Genomic DNA, 22479 nt, shown 5'->3' on the forward strand with positions numbered 1-22479 from the left:
ACGAATGAGTGGCCTCCCCCTCAGCCTGTATCGCTCCCCTAATGAAGCCGACCGCCGCGGGAGGCAGATCACGTACCAGGTACATGATTTTGCCTGCCCGTGCCATTCTGTTGCAGTATATCTGCGTTAGGCGGTCGGCAAGTGGTTAAGATTAAACCTCTTTTCTTCTAATTTTAATGAGTGGCCACGTGTCTTGTTAAACTCCCTTCCGCGAAAGAGTTTTATCCCTATTGTGGGGTCACCAGTACGGTAATTGTAAATTGAAATCATATCCCCTCTCAAGCGTTCTCCAGAGAGAATAAGTTCAGTGCTCGCAACCTTCCCTCATAACTAACATCCTCCAGACCCTTTATTAGCTTTGTTGCCCTTCTTTGTACTCGCTCCATTTCCAGTACATCCTTCCTGAGGACTGGTGCACAGAAATGGACAGCATACTCTAGGTGCGGCTGGACCAGAGTCTTGTAGTGAGAGAATTATCGTTTTATCTCTGGAGTTGATCTCCTTTTTAATGCATGCCAATATTCTGTTTGCTTTATTAGCAGCAGCTTGGCATTGCATGCCATTGCTGAGCCTACTACTAGTCTACTAGGACCCCCAGGTCCTTTTCCATCCTACATTCCCCCAGAGGTTCTCCCCCCAGTGTATAGATTGCATTCATATTTTTTGTCACCCAAATGCATTATTTTACATTTTTCTACATTAAACCTCATTTACCATGTAGTTGCCCACCCCATTAATTTGTTCAGATCTTTCTGCAAGGTTTCCACATCCTGCAGAGAAGTTATTGCCCTGCTTAGCTTAGTATTGTCCCCAAATACAGAGATTGAACTGTTTACCCCATCCTCCAGGTCATTTATGAACAAATTAAATAGGATTGGTCCCAGCACAGAACCCTGGGGGACCCTACTACCCACCCCTGACCATTCCGAGTACTCCCCATTTATCACCTCCCTTTGAACACGCCTTTGTAGCCAGTCTTCAATTATTATTATTATTATTATACAGGATTTATATAGCGCCAACAGTTTACGTAGCGCTTTACAACTTGAGGGTAGACAGTACAAATACAATACACTTTGATACAGTAGGAATCAGAGGGCCCTGCTCCTTAGAGCTTACAATCTAAGAGGGAAGGTCAAAAGATACAAGAGGTAATAACTGTGGGTGATGTGCTGATTGAGAAGATAAATGTACAGTTGTTAGGTGGGGGGCAGATAGGCTTCTCTGAAGAGATGAGTTTTCAGGGATCGTCTGAAAGTGGATAAAGTAGGAGAAAATCAGACGGATTGGGGTAGAGCATTCCAGAGGATGGGGGAGGCTCTGGAGAAGTCCTGAAGGCGAGCATGGGATGAGGTGACAAGGGAGTTTGAGAGCAGGAGGTCTTGGGAGGAGCGAAGAGAACGATTAGGTTGGTATTTTGTGATTAGGTTAGAGATGTAGCTGGGGGCCAGGTTGTGGATGGCTTTGTAAGTTATAGTTAGTATCTTGAATTTAATTCGGTGTCTGAGTGGCAGCCAATGGAGGGATTGGCAGAGGGGTGTAGCAGACGCTGAGCGGTTTGTGTGGTGGATGAGCCTGGCAGCAGCGTTCATGATGGACTGAAGTGGGGATAGCCTATTTAGAGGTAAACCAATGAGGAGGGAGTTGCAGTAGTCGAGGCGGGAGATGACCAGGGAGTGGATTAGAAGCTTTGTGGTGACATTGGTTAGGAAGGGGCGTATCTTGGAGATGTTGCGGAGATTGAGGCAGCAAGCTTTGGATAGTGATAGAATGTGGGGTCGAAAGGTTAGTTCAGAGTCCAGGATTACACCTAGGACCCTGGCGTGGGGAGATGGGTTGATAGTTGAGCCGTTGATCTTGACAGGGAAATCGGGGGAAGTGGCACCTGAGGGAGGAAATATCATGAGCTCGGTTTTGGATAGGTTGAGTTTGAGGAAGTGATGTGACATCCAGGCTGATATGTCTGCTAGTAAGTTGGTAATGCGTGAGGAGACAGATGGAGAGAGCTAGGGGGTGGAGAGATAGATTTGGGTGTCATCAGCGTAGAGATGATATTGAAAGCCATGGGAGGCAATCAACTGACCCAAGGAGGTGGTGTAGATTGAGAAAAGGAGAGGTCCAAGAACAGAACCTTGGGGGACCCCAACGGAAAAAGGAAGAAGAGAGGAGGAAGTAGAGTTGTAAGTGACACTGAAGGAGCGGTGCGATAGGTAGGATGAGAACCAGCGAAGAGTACAGTCACGGAGACCAAAGGAGTGGAGTTTTTTGAGGAGGAGGGGGTGGTCCACTGTGTCAAAGGCAGCAGAGAGATCCAGGAGAAGTAGTACAGAATAGTGTCCATTGGCTTTAGCCATTAGTAGGTCATTTGAGAGTTTAAGGAGAGCAGTTTCCGTGGAGTGTTGAGGGCGAAAACCGGACTGGAGGGGATCTAGAAGTTTATTCATGGTCAGATGGTCGCTTAGTCGGATGTAGACCAGTCTTTCAAGAAGTTTGGAGGAGAAGGAGAGTAAGGAGATTGGACGTAAGTTGTTGAGATTGGTGGGATCCAGTGAGGGCTTTTTTAGAATGGGGATGACTAGCGCATGTTTTAGAGACTTTGGGAAGATGCCACAGGAGAGGGAGAGGTTGAAAATGTGAGTTAGAGAGTGTAGAATCGAGTCAGAGGGTGAGCGTAGCATTTGCGAGGGAACAGGATCCAGGGGGCAAGTGGTTAGATGGGTGCTAGATAAAAGTTTAGCAACCTCAGTAATAGTAACAGGGTTGAATGAGGGAAGTAATGATTGTATCTGTGGACATGGGGTGTTGCATGGGGGAGGTTTTTGCGCATTGGTGATCTCCTCATGAATTGTATCAATCTTAGTTTTGAAGTGATTGGCAATCTCCTGGGCAGTGAATGTGTTGGTGGGTGGAGGCAGTGGAGGACAGAGTAGAGTATTGAAGGTAGAGAAGAGTTGACGTGGACTGGATGAGAAGGTGTTAATGAGTGTGATAAAGTAGGTCTGTTTGGCAGTGTGAAGGCAGGAGTGTACAATCCATGTACTCACCCTATGGTCCATGCCAACGGACCTTACTTTGTACAGTAAATGTTTATGGGGAACTGTGTCAAATGCTTGTGCAAAATCCAGATACACGTCTATGGGCCTTCCTTTATCTAAATGGCAGCTCACCTCCTCATAGAAGGTTAATAGATTGGTTTGGCAAGAACGATTGATTCTTCATGAATCCATGCTGAATACTGCTAATGATACCAATCTCATTACTAAAATCATGTATATAGTCCCTTATCATCCCCTCCAAGAGCTTGCATACTATTGATGTTAGGCTAACTGGTCTGTAATTCCCAGGGATGTATTTTGGGCCCTTTTTAAATATTGGTGCTACATTGGGTTTTTTTTCCAATCCACTGGTACCATTCCAGTCAGTAGACAGTCAGTAAAAATTAGGAACAATGGTCTGACAATTACTTGACCAAGTTCCCCAAGTACCCTCAGGTGCAAGCCATCTGGTCCCGGTGATTTATTAATGTTACGTTTCCCAAGTCTAAATTTAATTCTGTCCTCTGTTAACCATGGAGGTGCTTTCTGTGATGTGTCATGAGGATAAACACTGCAGTTCAAGACTGAGGAGAAGAATAAATTCAATACCTTCGCCATCTCCCCATCCTTTGTAATCAGATGTCTTTCCTCATTCTATATGGGGCTAATATGGTCTTTTCTCTCTTTTTTATGGTTTACATACTTAAAGACTTTCTAGGGATTTTTTTTGCTTTCCTCTGCTATGTGTCTTTCTATTTTAGCCGCCCTAATTGCACCCTTACATTTCTTGTTGCATTCTTTACAAAGTCTAAAGGCTGATAATCCCTCAACCTTGTATTTTTTGAAGGCCTTCTCCTTTGCTTTTATATACATTTTTACATTGGAGTTGTGACGGCCGACACCTGGGATTTGGATTGACCAGCACGGTTAAAGTAAGTTCAGCTCATCATCATCAATCTGGATCACTAGTCACACTTGCCTTGTCCTCTCATCCCTCCGGGTGGATGGTGTAATGTCAATGGCTGGGCAATACCAGTGGTGGGCTCCGCTGTTGCAGCACACCCCGGACGGATCGAGGGGAGCTCATAGGCATTATTATACATCTTATGGTTCCTTTTTTTTGTCCTTTTGTTTTTCAGACCTTCCCACGCTGTTGCTGAGTATTACTGTTCATCCCCGGGTGTCATTAATAACAATTATATTTCTCTCTTTTCTTGGTTAGTAGGTAATTATACTGTATGAACTATTTGTATCCACACCACCCCCTGGGTGTCTTGCAATTGTGATGGTAGTTTCTGTTCACCCCAACCTTTCCCATTTTCTTCTCCCTTCTGCTTTTCTTCCTTCCCTGACCACCCCCAGCTGCCCCTCCCCCCCTTTTTTCCTCCTCTTCCCTTTTCCTTCCTCCCCCCCCCCTCTTTTCCCTTGCCCTCTTTTCCCCTCCCCTATTTCTTCCCTTCCCTTTCCCCACCCTTTCTTCTCTCCTTCTTCTCTTTCCCCTTCCCCCTTTTTTCCTGCTTTTCCCATCCTCTTCCCCATCTCCCCCCCCCCCTTTTTTCCCCCTTTCTTTTCTATTCCCATACACTTTGGTGGTGTACGTCTCAGTATATTTTATATCCCAAACCAATACTTATTGCATATCTTTTTATATCAGCCCGTCTTGTTAGCCGCCCCCCCCCCCCCCCCCCCCGTGCTAGCCCCTTAGGGGGAACGCACAATCTGGGCGTCTCATAAATGCCGTTTCTACCTGAATGGGCAGTTGTTGGTGAGTGTGTCCATATAATTCATAATCACTCCAATATTATGCTTCATTACAGTGCACTATTATTTCTTTGTAATTTATGTATGTAATTGTTTACTCTTCTAGATGCTATATTTGGACGCCTCCTGAGGAAGTGGCATTGGCCGCGAAACTGTTGAGGTTAAACGTCCTTTAGTACATCAATGTGCCTTCATTCATACATGTTGGCTTTACTTACTGTCATTTTTAATGTATGTTTTTGTTGCAACAATTCCCACGTTGTATTTTTGTAAACTGTATATATATTTTTGACTATTTGTAATTCAATAAATTGAAATTTTATCTATATCTTATGTCTCCAAGGGGTACCGCGTAATTCAATAAATTGAAATTTTATCTATATCTTATGTCTCCAAGGGGTACCGCAATAGTCCATATACTTCCTTATGGGGAGGTAGGGTTTGTTTGGAGTAGCCCTTGTTATATTCTTCCCATTCCCCTCTAGCTTCATTACTTTAGGATGATGGTACTCGTAATTTCAATAACTTTCAGTTAAACCCCTGTGGCAATACCTCTTTAAGCCATCTAGGACTTTTGTTCGCTCTTTTAAATTACCCAATGGGATGCATTGGCTAATGCCCTTATTTAATATGCTCTTAAAGCAAACCCATCTCTCCTCCGTGTTCTTTGTTCCTAAGATTTTATCCCAATTTATGCCTTCTAGCAAGGTTCATAGTTTAGGGAAGTTGGTTCTTTTGAAATTCAGTGTCTATGTATTCCCCTTATGTTTCCTATTTGTGTGATTTATATAGAAGCCAATTGACCTGTGATCGCTGTTTCCTAAATTGACCTGTATTTCCACAACCGAGATCAGGTCTGTATTGTTGGTAGATCCAGTAATGCTTTATTTCTAGTTGGTGTGTCTACCATCTGAACCATGAAATTGTCCCGCAAGACATTTAGGAACTGTCGAGCCTTAGACGAATGCGTGGTTCCCTCCACCCAGTCTATGTCTGGATAATTAAAATCCCCCATTATGATAACACTTCCCATCCTTGCTGCTAATCCAAATTGTGATAGGAGATTCGTCTCCCCCCTCCTCCCTCAGGTTAAGGGGCCTATAGCATACTCCCAGTATTATTTTCCCCTTAGCTTCATCCCTTTGGAACTCTACCCATAAGGATTCCACCTCCTCCATAGCTCCCTTCGTGATGTCATCTCTCACATTCACTTGTACATTATTCTTGATATATAGGCATACCCCCTCCCCCTTTTTTACCCTCTCTATGCCTGCAATAAAGGGTATACCCTTAAATGGTTGCCAGCCAATCATGAGAGCTACTGAACTAGGTCTCTGAAATTGCCACAGAATCCAAATCCTCCTCGTACAACAGTATCTGTAGTTCACCCATTTTGTCCGACAGGCTCCTGGCATTGAACATGCCACATAGTTTAGACCGGTCGCATACTATCCGATATTGCAACTAGGACTTGTTACTATACTTACCTTGGGTTTATATGCTTTAGTCAACCTACCACTAATGTCCCCAATACTACCTTCTGGAATATGTTCCGCGCTGACTATCTCTACCTCTGGGCCCTCCTCCCCGTCGCCTAGTTTAAAAACCCCTCTAACTTTTTAGCCATCTTTACTCTCAGCTGATCTGCACCCTCCTCATTTAGGCGCAGTCTGTCCCTTCTATAGTACTGGTGACCAACGGAGATGTCAGCCAAGTCCTCCAGGAACCCAAACCCCTCCTTACTACACCACCTCAGCCACTTGTTTACTTCCCTACTCTCCCTCTGCCTTTCTGGTGTGGCTCAATGTACCAGTAGTGTTTCTGAGAATACTACCTTGTAGGTCCTTTTCCTCAATTTAGCTCCTAAGTCCCTAAAATCGTTCTTTAGGACACTCCATCTGCCTCTGACTTTGTCATTAGTGCCAACGTGCACCATGACAGCTGGGTTTTCCCCAGCCTCTCCCAGTAATCTATCCACCAAATCCGTGATGTGCCGAACCCGAGCGCCCGATAGACAACATACAGTTCAGTGCTTCAGGTCTTTGTTAGAGTGCCCTCTCTATCCTTCTAAGAATTGAGTACCCTACCACCCGAATCTGTCTTTCCTTTCCCTTCGCTTCCCCCCCCACTCTCACTGGAGTTCTTCCCTAGGCAGCTAGTTGAGTCCCTCAGCTCCAGCAGTGCTGGTCCCTGACTGGTTTCACCAATGTCACTCAATGGAGCGTACTTATTGGGATACTCCAGTCCTGGATTGGCCTCCCTGACACCTCCCCCTCTACCCTTCCTGTCACCCATCTACTCTTTCAAAGTGCCTGCACCTCTTTGTCTCCACCCGCCTCTGTGCTGGCACCTGCCGGGTATGTTCCCGGCTATCCTTTAGTATGGAGGGTCTTCTCAGTGCTGACAGTTGCTTCCTCAGATTCAGAACCTGGGCTTCCAGGGAAACAAAGTGCTTACATTTTGCACAGCAGTATTTGCACTCGATCGGATGATCAGGGAACACATACATGCCACAAGATGTACACAGAGTCGCATCTCCACACCCTGCGGGCATCTTGCCTACTAATTTAATGAGGATTGGGAATTATACCTTGTCCAAATTACCTAACAATTAGCTTCCTAACACTAATACTCAACAAGACATAACACCGGTACTCGCAGACCCACGTGCACACACAATACACAAGTACCAACGATCCACACACACTACTCAGACAACACTCAATACACAGGTACTACCTGACACTATTACTCAATACAGCCCACGTGCACTCCCAGTACTCATGTACTTACAATACACAGGTACAAACTCACAGTACACAGGTACTTTGACCCCTGTTATAACCTCCTGTTTTCAACTCTGGTTTTTAACTCACCACTTAGTCCAGTTCCACTTGGTCTAAGTTCCAGCAAACAAAGATGAGCAGGCTCAAAATGAGTTCTACAGAAAGTTATATAGGCCTCAAGCACCTGTGACCAATTAACCACTCCCATTAATTAGTAGGCTGAAGGAAGAAAAAAAAAAAGGCTGTTTAAAAAGTGAAAGAAAAAGATGTTAAAAAGCTGCAAGGAAATGCCCCAAAAAGAACCCAAAAATGCAACACAGCAATCACCAGCAGTCAAAAGCAAAACTTGTTCACACTCTCCACTCAAGGTCCCCACTGTTTAGCTTCCAACCAACAATCTGGCCTAATAGAATGCATTTAGATAAAAACCTTCTGCTTTTAACTCCTTTAAGCTTTGACAATAAAACCTGGAAGCTGATTGGTTTCTATGCAGTGCTGCACAGAGTCAGGTTTCACACTCTCCAGTTTTAGTAAATCAACCCCCAAAAGGTGGTTCTACAAAGTATTGACTTAGGGGGGCTGAATACAAATGCACGCCATACTTTTGACATATTTATTTGTAAAAAAATAAAAATTATAACCATTTATCATTTTCCTTCCACTTCACAATTATATGCCACTATGTACATTTTTGGTTGTAACGTGACAAAATGGAAAATGTACTATTCCAGTATACAATTATACCGAAAAGTAGGAAACTTTCCCAAGATTAGTAAAGACAATTAGGATTTCAAAGTAAACATTGGTACCCACACACAGTCACCCTAGACAGGTATAGTCAGATTTAGCATGTAGTAGCACTCTTCAGAAGACAGGGATTCTTTACGTTTGTGTTGGGGCACTAGAGACAGTTTTCAAAATATGGTTTAAGAATTGAAAAAAGGTAAAAAATGGTGCAAATAAAAGATTTACAAAAAAAAAAAAAAAAAAAAAAAAACAAAAAACTTACAAAAAAGGGAGCAAAGAGACAAAGCAACAGAGAATGAAAAATTTGTTGAAACTGAATATACTAGCAAGTCCTAGTTTCAGCAGACTTCAGTCATTGAGCAAGGTGATATATTGGCTCTCATAACTTGACTGTTCTTCCTTTGATGGTACACAAGAGCTGTCCAATGTGGTTGCAGTCCACTTTTCTTTGGTATCAAGGGGGTGCTGACAGAGACCATCTGACCAATTAAGCGGCTGAGGAGTGGCCCTGGGTTGTCACTGTTTTTATGACTGTATCACAAGTACAGTATTCTGTAATATCTCTGAATACCTACAGGTTACACTCTACTAACATGCATATTATTGTCCAGCAAGACATTCGCTTTGAAATGGATATAAATATGCTAGGTCTCGGATGCCCAGTTCGCCTAGGAAAGGAATTGGGGTTGTTCTGCTCCCGGTACTCCTAGGGCAATGACATTTGGGCTGAAAATGCTACAAATTAACCGGAGGAAGGTAAATATGTCCTTTTTCAGGCTGTTCTGCTTTCATGAGTTATGAAATATAGTGAAGTTTTGGCTTCTAACCAATTAGGAATGTGTATTGTATGGTATTTGTGATAGGGGGAGAGCTGGTAGGTATCTGTTAAAACGCCAGTCACTTAAGCGCGCAAGTCAGACATTTTTATTATGGTTTCCAGACCGAAGTGTGGATTCGGCTAATAGGCATGAGAAGATCTGCATCTGTTCCCTCAAGGATCGGATAAGGTGGAGGGGAAAGGTCACTGCAGGTAGGTCTCTGGTTTAACACAGAAAAAACAAGGACAAATAAAATGTAATGGCTGAATTCTGAACATGGCTGCCACACACATAGCCTGTTGCTTGCCCAGTACGTACAATCATTACAATACATATTATACATTGGCCTTTACAGGAGTTCAAAAGGAAACTGGAAAGAAATTTACAACCAATGGTCTTAATATGCTTATGTAACTTATCCAAAAAAATAACAATGAAAGACAGGAGTAGTTTTAAAGTAGTTTTATTTAATAAATAACTTCAGTTAACAGTTTTGTAAAAAGTGAACACCTGCTAAAATAAAAAGGCACTTAAAAACAAGAGATTGTGACAAACATGAAACACAGGCAAAGCAAAATGGTCCAAGGCTAAAATACAATGAAACCATATGGCACAAAATGTTGATTGAGCTGTGACAAGGCTGAATAATAAAATGGTCACAGTGTAAGTAACCTAAAAGGACAAGTCTGTACATTTTACAGCTTCAGGTGAAATTCTGATGAAATGCAAAAAGACACTAAATGATTAGGAAGACAAGGAAGCACTCGATTTAAAAACAAACATACTCTGACATTACTTAAGGCCTTTAAACAAATAATGCACTGTGAAATTTTTGGCTGGGTACTAAAAAGTATGTACACACTTGTGTAGCGACTGCAGTAATTGAGTGGTGCATCCATCTTGTGTATAGATCACCCTACCCCTAGGAATTCTGGATTAAAATGAATAAAGCCAGAAACCAGATTCTCCCTTATGCGAGAGGGATAATCTGACTGGTTGTAAAGGCCAAACCATTCTTCCTGTAGTGTGATAAAGGCTGGCACATCTTTAGTGGAAACAAGACGTACTTCCAACTTGGATATGAAGGCCACACCATGGACATTGAAGTCCTAAATTTAAGCACCATTTACACCTCTGAGCACATAAATATGCACAGTTTAGTGTACAAGTTTAAATAAAACTAAGTTGACCCACCATTCCTAGACCTGCCAACTCATTTTATAACCCCCTTCCCCAAGCGGCTTACTTAGCTGAGGCATTGTACAAATTGTGGCCAGTGTTGAAAAGGTTTGGGGTCGACCACTGTAGATAAAGTCACTGCTTGGGACCCCGTCACAGCTACCTTGGTAAATAAGTAAGCTGGGGAGCGAGTTATTATACAAAATAGGCCAGGTGGTCTAAGGAGGGAGGCCAATGTACTTTTATTGTAAGCTTACTTGTCCTTTAAAACAAACCTGTCATAACCTTCTGAAAATGCAAATTTGCCCATCTTGCTCATCCCCTGGCTTCTTTATGGTCAGTGACCTTGTATGCTTGTTCCAGGGTCAGCAAGACAGCCAGGCAATAAAAGCCGAGGTTGGTCAGCAACAACAAGCTTTTTATTTGTCCTTCGACATATTTTCTTTTGCCATTATTTTGATGCAGCTATCAGGACAGCAAGATGGAAACTGCAGTGCCACACAAGTGTGCTGTTGCCCTTAAATTGTGGCAGCAATTCCTACAGAGTGAGAATTTACCATTTACAGAGGCATGCACCAGGACCATTTATGGCTTCCATTAATCAGGAAATGTTTTCCTCGCTCTCTCATATGCACTTAGATTCATCCATTATATATCTTACAAAATCTAACCTACATTACACCATCCAAAACTTGCTGATCATGCTGAAATCTGAGGTATGCATCGCATCAATATTGGCTAGTCTGTATATTCCAACCCCAATTTTCCCTGTGAAGCAGAAGTGTAATACTTGCATTGGCAAACCCTGTAATTACAACCCAAGAACAAAAAAAATAAAAAAAAAATAAAAATTATTATCTGCTTGCACAGAGGTAGGAGGTCAAAAAGGCACAATGTGACCTTCCATGACGATGAACCTCTACCCGGTCTAAATTGTTTTTTTTTTTAACAGTCCAATGGCACAAGTTACATTTTTTTTGAAAACCTGACATGAATGATTTTTTTTTTTTTTTTAACATAAACTGTACATTGTGAAAATCTGTATGTCAAACACTGTAATGTTTCAGTGAATTGCTGCAGATTCACCCATCAGATATCGGTGGTGGGTTCAGAACAAAAACGCTACTTTGTAAATAGCCTGGCAGACCATAAACAAGTCATCACATTCATTTTCCCTCATATTTAGGATTCACCACTGTCGTTACAGCACTCTTGTAGATGGGGTTTTCACCCTGGAAAGAGTGAAAGAGGCAAGCGTTAGGGACAAGGTTTTACTAGAATATGTAAAAAATAATAAATATATATATATATATATATATATATATATATATATATATATATATATATATATACACACATATACATATATATATATATATATATATATACACACATATACATATATATATATATATATATATATACACACACACACATATACACACACATATATATACATATATACACACACACACACAGGGAAGCTGATATAATCAGACCATTCCCACTGAAAAAAATAAATACAAAACTGTTATAATGAAGCCAGACACAAAAGTTCACACAGTGCATCATCTCACCACACTGTGACTGAAAAAAGGAATCAAACACGAAGCAGAGCTGTTAGAGTAAACTCATTCCGATAAGGTGCAATATATTTCTTTAGTATAAATCAGTTCTTAAATGAAATGCAAACCCCTTCCTCAAGTGTAATATCTCTTACGTCTGTTTAAAACTCAAGGGACGGTAACCCTTTGTTGGCTTATAAAGGATTAAGTCCAAGGAGTATGCCACCTCGCTGACTTGTATCTTTTATTTACTATTTACATTTTTACTGAGCACCAGGAGCATAGCTAGACTTCTGCCACTCAAGAAACAGGACTTGCATGTTTCCGATGCAGCAACTGCAGAGCTGTTTGCAGCCGCTCTGTCCACCCCATCTCTCCTGCCATGGAAGGCTTTGTATTATGTGAACTAATTTTCAAAATACAAGTATTCTGCTAATGGACAGCAGAGGGGTAGGGTGGGCAGAGTAGCTGCTATATGGCAGAGCACATCTGTCCTGTCAGAGTGCTGAAAGTATAGCGATAGCTGCACTCATAGTGCTCAGTAAAAACTGTAAATAGTAAATAAGGCGGCATTCACATCATTGGACTTTACAGCTTCATAAACCAGCATTTTTATTTATTTATTTTTTTTTAAGTGCTGACATTTTTGGAGTTTTGCAAAAAACCTGATCTTGACCACAAACCGTTCATATTTAAAGAACCATTGTATAGTGAAGAAATATTGCTTTTATACAGTGTGCAGTAAATACATAAAATACTATTCAGTACATGAATTCTTTTATTTCAACTAGAATGCTGTCAGGGGTACTTAAAGAGGAGTTCCCACCCCCCCACCCCCCCTACAAAAATGAAAAAAGTCAGCAGCAAATACTGTAGCTGCTGACAGTTACTATTAGGGCACTTACCTGTCCAGGCATCCAGCAGTGTCCTCACCCGAGCCAACTCTTGTATCGGCTTTTGGGTGCTGACTAATAGAAAACCAGCAGTGAAGCCTTGCGGCTTCACAGCCAGTTTCCTACTGCGCAAGCTGGAATCGTGCTACGCTCTGAACAGGCTGGCGAACTTCTGGCTCACTTTGCCGTGGCGAACTGAGCCGGAAGTGGGAGCAACTTCTATTAGAAAGAGAGACAGCTGCATTTCAACAATCCTGCCACTGTTAAGATGTCGCCAATGGCAGAATCACCAGTGTGACATGGTCCACCTATAGTTTGTCCCAACCTCTGTTAGTGTCACTTTTAATGGGAAGTCAGATCTATATGTAGATGGAGAAAATATGCATAAAAAAAGCATTTGGATAACCACTTTTTTCCCCTCACCTTATACATTAAAATAGTTTGGATTGAAGCGTTTAATTACTATTTAGCCACATGTATACCACCCGTGTCAGTTCACTTGTATACAGGAACACTCCACACTGCAGTTTCCAGCAAACAATGACAGTGTTAAGAGGCAGGACAAGGAGCATGCGTGAAGGAAACAGAAAGGAAAGAAAAAAGGAAATACAAACTGAGAATCAGAGAGCGGCTTTGCGTCCATAGTTTGGGTTCTTGAAATTATTAATAGGACTCTTGTAAATAGGATTCTCTTGCTGGAGAAAGGAATCCAGAGAAAAGGTTCACACATATAGTCTGACAGAAGTCTGGACAGTGACTGAAAAGAAGGTGAAATCTGAAATACATCTAACAGGACAGCTTTGTGGAAAGAAACTTCTGGCCTGGAAAGGCTAGCAGCTACCAGAAATATCCCAGCTGTAAGCTATCTACACTGCCAATCCAATGTATAGGAACAGACAACTACAGAAGCTCAACACAAATGTCCTGGGAAGAAAGACAGATTTGGATCTCCTCCGGTCTTCAGCATGTCTGTCTAGAGGTAGTTCGCTATAATCTACTTATCAGCTATAGCACACGTTTATCAATAGATAATTCCATCAGAAGTGCAGTTTTGGGAGGGTGCTGGTTTGTTTAACTACCAACTGGCTTACAAATAAAGCACTATATAGCAGCTACTGAAATGCTCTGCTTAACTTTTTTTATTACAGGAAAAAAAAAAAAAAGGCACTCAAAGAAGCCTGCCATAGCAACGCCAGAGATGTACAGCTCTGGTGCCGCGTGATGTACAGTTGAAGCTACATACAGAATGGCCAGTTTCAGTAGACACACATTATCCAATGCAGTGGCTAGTGATCATAGCACATTAACCATTTTTATAGCAGCATACAGCAGTAGCTACACACAGAAGCAACTCTTCAGCCAGCTACAGATCAACAGAGAAAAATAAAGAGGGTTTGTAGCTGTTAAAATGCTGCTGGTGTGATATGGCTCTTAGGGGTACTACAATGAAGATCGCCTGGAGGCCAACTGTCATTTATCTGCTCCAGGCTAAACAGCAGTGTCTTCTAAATAAAGAATTCTGGAAAAAAAAAATATCAGTATTCCATAGAGTACTGAAATTCTATGGGCAACATGTCACATGCAATACAGATTTGAAGCTTGAATCATATCGGATGGGGAACACACACCTTGTACAACTTTTAGAGCAGCAAGTTCAAATAAGATGCAATGCTTACATCCTTGTTTTACTCTTTCAAAATTAAGAGAAAAAACAAAAAAAAAAAAACCAAAAAATATATATATTATATATATATATATATATATATATATATATATATATTATATATATATATATATACACACACACATATACATACATACATACATATATACACACACACACACATACATACATATATACACACATTCAGTTGTGCTCATAAGTTTACATACCCTGGCAGAATTTATGACTTCTCGGCCATTTTTCAGGAATAACACAAAAACTTTTTTCACTCGTGGTGTTTGGCTGAAGCCATTTATTATCAATCAACTGTGTTTACCCATTTTAAATCATAATCACAACACAAACTACCCAAAAGACCCTGATCAAATTTTACATACCCTGGTGATTTTGGCTTGATAACATGCACACAAGTTGACACAAAGGGTTTTGAATGGCTATTAAAAAGCTAACCATCCTCACCTGTGAGAAATACATACATACACAGTGGGGACGGAAAGTATTCGGACTCCCTTAAATGTTTCACTCTGTTATATTGCAGCCATTTGCTAAAATCATTTAAGTTCATATTTTTTTTTTCCCCTCATTAATGTACACACAGCACCCCATATTGACAGAAACACAGAATTGTTGACATTTATGCAGATTTATTAAAAAAGAAAAAAACGGAAATATCACATGGTCCCAAGTATTCAGACCCTTTGCTGTGACACTCATATTTAACTCAGGTGCTGTCCATTTCTTCTGATCATCCTTGAGATGGTTCTACACCTTCATTTGAGTCCAGCTATGTTTGATTATACTGATTGGACTTGATTAGGAAAGCCATACACCTGTCTATATAAGACCTTACAGCTCACAGTGCATGTCAGAGCAAATGAGAATCATGAGGTCAAAGGATCTGTCTGAAGAGCTCAGAGACAGAATTGTGGCAAGGCACAGATCTGGCCAAGGTTACAAAAAAATTTCTGCTGCACTTAAGGTTCCTAAGAGCACAGTGGCCTCCATAATCCTTAAATGGAAGATGTTTAGGACGACCAGAACCCTTCCTAGAGCCGGCCGGCCAAACTGAGCTATCAGGGGAGAAGAGCCTTGGTGAGAGAGGTAAATAAGAACCCAAAGATCGCTGTGGCTGCAGTTGGGAGATGGGAGAAAGTTGTAGAAAGTCAACCATCACTGCAGCCCTCCACCAGTTGGGGCTTTATGGCAAAGTGCCCCGACAGAAGCCTCTCCTCAATGCAAGACACATGAAAGCCCGCATGGAGTTTGCTAAAACAACACCTGAAGGACTCCAAGATGGTGAGAAATAAGATTCTCCGGTCTGATGAGACCAAGATAGAACTATTAGGCCTTAATGCTAAGCGGTATGTGTGGAGAAAACCAGGCACTGCTCATCACCTGTCCAATACAGTCCCAACAGTGAAGCATGGTGGTGGCAGCATCATATTGTGGGGGTGTTTTTCAGTTGCAGGGACAGGACGACTGGTCGCAATCTAGGGAAAGATGAATGCGGATAAGTACAGGGATATTCTGGACGAAAACCTTCTCCAGAGTGCTCAGGACCTCAGACTGGGCTGAATGTTTACCTTCCAACAAGACAATGACCCTAAGCACACAGCTAAAATAATGAAGGAGTGGCTTCACAACAACTCTGTGATTGTTCTTGAATGGCCCAGCCAGAGCCCTGACTTATACCCAATTGAGCATCTCTGGAGAGACCTAAAAATGGCTGTCCAACAACGTTTACCATCCAACCTGACAGAACTGGAGAGGATCTGCAAGGAGGAATGGCAAAGGATCCCCAAATCCAGGTGTGAAAAACTTGTTGCATCTTTCCCAAAAAGACTCATGGCTGTATTGAATCAAAAGGGTGCTTCTACTAAATACTGAGAAAAGGGTCTGAATACTTAGGACCATGTAATATTTCAGTTTTTTTTTAATAAATCTGCAAAAATGTCAATATTTCTGTGTTTTTCTGTCAATATGGGGTACTGCGTGTACATTAATGAGGAAAAAAAATGAATTTGGTTTTAGCAAATGGCTGCAATGTAACAGAGTGAAAAATTTAAGGGGGTTTGAATACTTTCCGTCCCCACTGTATATACACACACAAAGTTTCTGGACTTCTGACAAGACCCTTGCATCTTTCATCCAGTGCTGCACCAACGTTCCTGGATTCTGAGTCATGGGGAAAGCAAAAGAATTGTCAAAGGATCTGCGGGAAAAGGTAGTTATACTGTATAAAACAGGAAAGGGATATAAAAAGATATCCAAGGAATTGAGAATGCCAATCAGCAGTGTTCTGACTCTAATCAAAAAGTGGAAAATTAGGGGTTCTGTTGAAACCAAACCACGGTCAGGTAGACTAACTAAAATTTCAGCCACAACTGCCAGGAAAATTGATCGGGATGCAAAAAAAAAAAAAAAAATCCGACAAATAACTTCAGGTGAAATACAGGACTTTCAAGATGCACAATAATGAGGCACTTGAAGAAAGATGGGCTGCATTGTCAAGTTGCCAGAAGAAAGCCATTACTATGCAAATGCTACAAAGTATCCCGCTTAAAACACGCCAAACAGCAGAGACAAGCCTCAAACCTTCTAGCACAAACTCATTTGGAGTGATGAGACCAAATTTGAGCTTTTTGGCCACAACCATAAACACTACATTTGGAGAGGAGCCAACAAGGCCTATGATGAAAGGTACACCGTTCCTACTGTGAAACACGGAGGTGGATCGCTGATGTTTTGGGGATGTGTGAGCTACAAAAGGCACAGGAAATTTGGTCAAAATTGGTAGCAAGATGAATGCTATTTTTTCAAAAAATACTGAAGGAACATTTGCAGTCATCAGTCAGGAAGCTGCACATGGGACGTACTTGGACATTCCAATGATCCAAAACACAAGGCCAAGTCGACCTGTCATTGGCTACAGCAGAATAAAGTGAAGGTTCTGGAGTGGCCATCTCAGTCTCCTGATCTCAATACCATTAAGCCACTCTGGGGAGATCTCAAAACATGCAGTTCATGCAAGACAGACCAAGAATTTACAGGAACTGGAGGCTTTTTGCCAAGAGGAATGGGCAGCTTTACCATCTGAGAAGTTAAAGAGCCTCATCCACAAAAGACTTCAAGCTGTCATTGATGTTAAAGGGGGCAATGCACAGTATTAAGACCTGGGGTGTGTAAACTTTTGATCAGGGTGATTTGGGTAGTTTCTGTTGCGATTACGATTTAAAAAGAGTAAACACAGTTGATTGATAATAAATGGCTTCAGCCAAACACTAACCATGAGTGAAAGAAAAGTTTGTGTGTCATCATTCATATTCTCTGAAAAATGACCAAGAAATCATAAATTCTTCCAGGGTATGTAAACTTATGAGCACAACTGTATATGTAAACTTATGAGCACAACTGTATATATCCCCATTTCAGGCTTCCATCTTTGCCCGGCCTTCCTTTCCGATTCGTAGGCGGCTTCTGCTTGAATGGTTGAGCAGTGATGATGTCACTCCCCCATGCATTCGGCAGACAGCTCTAAAGGAACGGCACGGGTATGCCGTTCCTTCAGAGCACATACGGTGGTGACACCACAGCTGCTGCTCGCTAGAATATTTATTTATGGATATGCATTTTAACTACAGGTAAGTTTTATTATAAGCTTACCTGTGGGTAAAAATCAAAATGCGGGTTTACTACCACTTTAACAGATAACAGAAAATAGAGAGACATTAGTAAGTACTGCAGAGGTAGTTAGAAAAGAGGTCTATAATAAAATATAATATATGATGGACAGGAAGAGATAAATGATAAAACGGATGAACTTTTAATAGTAAAGTTTTTGACTTCTAGTAATTTTAAATCCACAAAGTCATGTTGCTTGCCAGAAAATCATACACAGGATAGCACCATACATATCCCAAGTGTACTCACCAGAAAGTCACAAAGAAGAATTTCATACACATCCCCAGGGAACACCAGAAAACCATAAGCACAGCATAACACCATACACATCCCCAGTGTGCTCATCAGAAATATACACAGAGGATAAAGCTAGTTTCACAATATGCTGGTTTTCCAGCAGCCAGGTTTGCACAGGCACAGCAGCCAATTCATTTGAATGGGTTGCTGTACTTATGGATAATGCAGGGGAAAAAGGTCCCTGCACCTATTCCAAAATTGCAGCCACAGGAAAACGGCATGCAGCAATGCAGCTCCAAGCATGGTAAACTGCTGCAGTTTCTAGTGTGTGGGAACCACTAAGAATTAATGGCACCCCCACAGTCTCTGTTAACAGCAGTATGTTTTTGATGTTGGAGGAAAAAAGGTGTGCCTTTACACATAGTGCCACATATGGTGTGAACCGAGCCTGCTTTCATACATATCCCCAATGTACTCACTAGAAAAGTATGCGCAGGATTTTCTATGTACATTCCCAGTATCCTTACTAGAAATGCACACACAGGATAGTTCCATACACATCCCCACTGTGCTCATTAGAAGAGCACACACAGGATAGTTCCATTCCCCATGGTGCTCCAAACCTAGAAAAGCACACACATGAAAACCCACTGCACACCAACGTGAAATGGGAACAGATTGCCCCACCACACTGTAATCATTACTCTTAGAAGAAACTGTATTTGTTTGTGGGGTAAACCATTACAGTGTGACCAGGAAACTGCTGGCATGTAATATCCAACAGTGCAGTACAATAGCAACCCACCATCCCCGTCATGGCAAAAATACTTACAGCATCCCATTTGGCATTCATCTTCTCCTTTTCAAATTTGGCAAACTCTCTTCTGTCGTGAATAATCATAAGAAGCTTCCATATAAGCAACAATGCCAATCCAATAAGTACAATTCCAGCCACCACACCAGCAACGATAGGAACTATTTCAGGGCCACTGGGACACTCTAAAAAAAAAAAAAAAAAAGGAAATGAGTAGATGTATCCTCATTAGCTGATAACTTTATATGGAAATGCTGGGAGCGTGGGGACTCTGCTTAGTCTACATTACCTGGGTCTTTCACAACATGCACATTAACCTCAGAGTTAGAATTTACAGAGTAGGTATAGTAGAACCAACAATCATCTACATCTTTCTCTTTGCAGTGTGTGAGAGCATCTTCCTGTCCTGGCTGAGGTAACTTGTCACGGCTGTCCACCATAGTAAGGTTGAAATGTGCACACTGGGTATCACACCCTTCTTGTTTCTCTCCTTTATGGAACGCTCTGCACTGAACACATTCCCTGGGGGGGGACAAAAAAAAATACCAAGCATTAGCAAAAAGCACTGTTAAATAGATAAGCTCTGTTAAAATAGCTTATGAAGTGAAAGAAAAAAAAAAAAAAAAATGATAGCTGTGCTAGTCCATAAAAGACCAGTATTTGTCATTCTGCGGTGTGCACGAAGGATCAGAGTTGAAATGTGGATGGTGAAGATTCACCTGTAAAACCCTCCCAACAAAAAGGAAGAAGCCCACCTCTGTTGACCTTTATGTCTGCCTTAGAAGCATGGCTGTGTAGTTCTAAAGCCTAGGCTTCCCACTTTAAACATAAAACTTTGTGAATCCAAAATGTATGTATAGGTGACTTAACCTCAGTGGTGACAACAGAAGCTTCCTAGTTACAACTACAGAACTGTGGCGTCAGTTATATTATAGAAGTGTAGTTCAGCCTTTTTCAACTAGGGTGGCCAAGCACTCTGGGGCGCCTTGAGGTTTCTTCAGGGGTGTCTTGGCAAAATGCCTAAAAATTGATCAAAAATGTTATACAAGTAAGGAGATGGATCAAGTCTGCTATTTAGATACACAAAGCCACTGGTTTTCATTATGCACCATTAAGACTTTCTAGACACTGGCATCCTAACGACCAATGACATCAGTTAAGGAGGATGTCTGTTGCCTCCACAGCATCCTTGTTTGACCCTCCTGTGCCCCTCCCCCTCAGCACTGGGGTGACATTAGCAGAAATTGAGGGAGAAGAGAAACATCGGAATACTGGTCAGTTTCAGTGTGCAAAAGTGTATTTGCTTTGGAAGGATACATCACCTCTAACATTGGGTGTCCTACATTATGTAAAGCTATTAGAATAGCTTACATTTGAGAATGGGATGCTTCGAGACTGTCCATAATTTTAAAGGGGCGGTCATGAGATTGTCTAATTTTCAAGGGTGCCTCGAATGAAAAAAAAAACGTTGAGAAACACAGGTGGCGTTGATGTGAAAGCCACAGAGAAGTAGGTAATTGCAGGCAAATAGCAAGCTTACCATTCAAAAGTCTTAGTTTTGCACATGGTAGATGTAATACTTATGGACCATAGATTTGCTTCAGAGATAAAAACAATGATTTCCTGACTACCGGGAAATTTCATTTGCACATTCACTGTGAAGGAGAAATGTGTTCTTCCTTAATACTCACTTGTGTTCCGCACAAACACCAACACAGGTCTGGCACATCTCACACGTCTGTCCCTGGAATTTGGGGTCTGTACATTTGCACCTTCCACATTCACATGTTCCTCTTCCATTACATAGCTGACCATTAGATGCCATGCATGATGATTTATCTTCTGAGCAATCACAAGCACTTCCAGAATAGTTGGGGAAACACTCGCAAACTCTGCATTTGCAGACTCCATTACCTGTAAGAAAAGACATTTTAGGGAAGAATCCAGTTTGAAAAACAGACACACGCAACTACCATATTCGCCACTTTGCAATTAGAAACACCTTTCCATTTCTGTCTGCGGCTACCTATTATTGTTACTGCTTGTTTAGGAGAATTCATTTTTCCAAAGTGCATCTCTACATCCTGAAGTGCAAGGTAAATCACAGGCTTCCTGGATACAGAGTCTTTGAGAAACAACCCAACTACAGACAAGTGCATGCTCATAACGGAATAGGACTTTTCAATTTCCACTCTGGAGCATGAGCAAAAACACAAAAAATATAGGATTTTTGTCCTAGCCCAGGAAAACTCCTACCAGCAGGTCTCAGTTTGGTGGCTAGGAAGTACTAGTAGCATAACCAGAAACAGAGGGGTTGGGCCACAGAAGTGCAACTTTTGGAATGCCTCAAAACAGTCAAACTGAGGGGTGGGCAACACAGCTGACAGACCCAAGAAAAAAAAAAAAAAAAAAAAAAAAAAAAAAAAAAAAAAACCTAGGGAGTTACCTGCAGCTCAAACCTAAAGGACCTTACACTTAAAAAGGGGCTGGCAACAGACCATGATGAAACTTCGACTTAGTAGAACATGTGAACCATGAAACAGTTACCCAATCCCAAAAAGCACTCACAGACTGAGCAGAGTATGCCTTTACCAGAAGTGGCAGAGCCTGATCCTTGGAGACCATAGGCTTGGATGATGGCCTTTCTGAGCCATCTAAAGATGGTTTAACGAAAGCCGGTAGACCCTTTCGGGGGTCCATCCAGGATAACGAAACTGAATCAGTCTGACAGAAGTAGTTGGTGAGAGATAGTCTTCAACACCACCTTACCCCTATAATAAACCAGAAAGTGTTCCTTGCAGGATAAAGCCACCAAAACACCCATGACAGAGAAGAATGTCAAATGGGATAAAGAGAGCGATTTCCAAGACGAACACAGAACCAGATTCAGATCCCATGGAGTCATTGGTGAAACAGACAGGGGTACTACATGAGCACGCCTGTACAAAGATCTTAATCAAAGAGTTAGACAGCCTAGAAAAGGCAGAGACCAGACCGTTGATAGTTGTGAGAACCAGCTGAATGGAAAGGATTCATTCCATGGAGAATCTCCTGGAGTGGATGTCCAGAGACTCAACTAATACCATTTGAAGTATGCCTTTTATGTCTAATGATAGTCAAAATTCCTTCAAGGTCTTCCTAGGTTTTTGCAGTACAGAAATAACAGACTTGGAGATGCCCCTTTCCCTTAGAACCTGGGCTTAACGGTAATGCCTTTAGAGCCAGCGAACCTGAAACTGGATGGCAAATCTATCCTTTCTACCGAAGGTCCTGCTGGTC

General features: G+C 41.7%; 1 protein-coding gene across 1 annotated transcript in view; it reads right to left on the minus strand.

Moving 5' to 3' along the window:
• Positions 1 to 9594: 9594 nt before the first annotated feature.
• LOC141144317 (integrin beta-1-A) overlaps positions 9595 to 22479 on the minus strand; it is a 58187-nt gene continuing 45302 nt past the window's right edge. The window contains exons 13-16 of the mRNA XM_073629877.1: positions 20892 to 21114; positions 19490 to 19722; positions 19219 to 19385; positions 9595 to 11558 (exon numbers count right to left, since the gene is read on the minus strand). Of these exons, the coding sequence (XP_073485978.1) occupies positions 11493 to 11558; positions 19219 to 19385; positions 19490 to 19722; positions 20892 to 21114 (689 nt within the window). The 3' untranslated portion in view covers positions 9595 to 11492. The remainder of the gene's footprint in view (positions 11559 to 19218; positions 19386 to 19489; positions 19723 to 20891; positions 21115 to 22479) is intronic.

The sequence above is a fragment of the Aquarana catesbeiana genome, linkage group LG05 (genome assembly GCF_042186555.1).
Source record: "Aquarana catesbeiana isolate 2022-GZ linkage group LG05, ASM4218655v1, whole genome shotgun sequence".
Taxonomy (NCBI): Eukaryota; Metazoa; Chordata; class Amphibia; order Anura; family Ranidae; genus Aquarana; species Aquarana catesbeiana.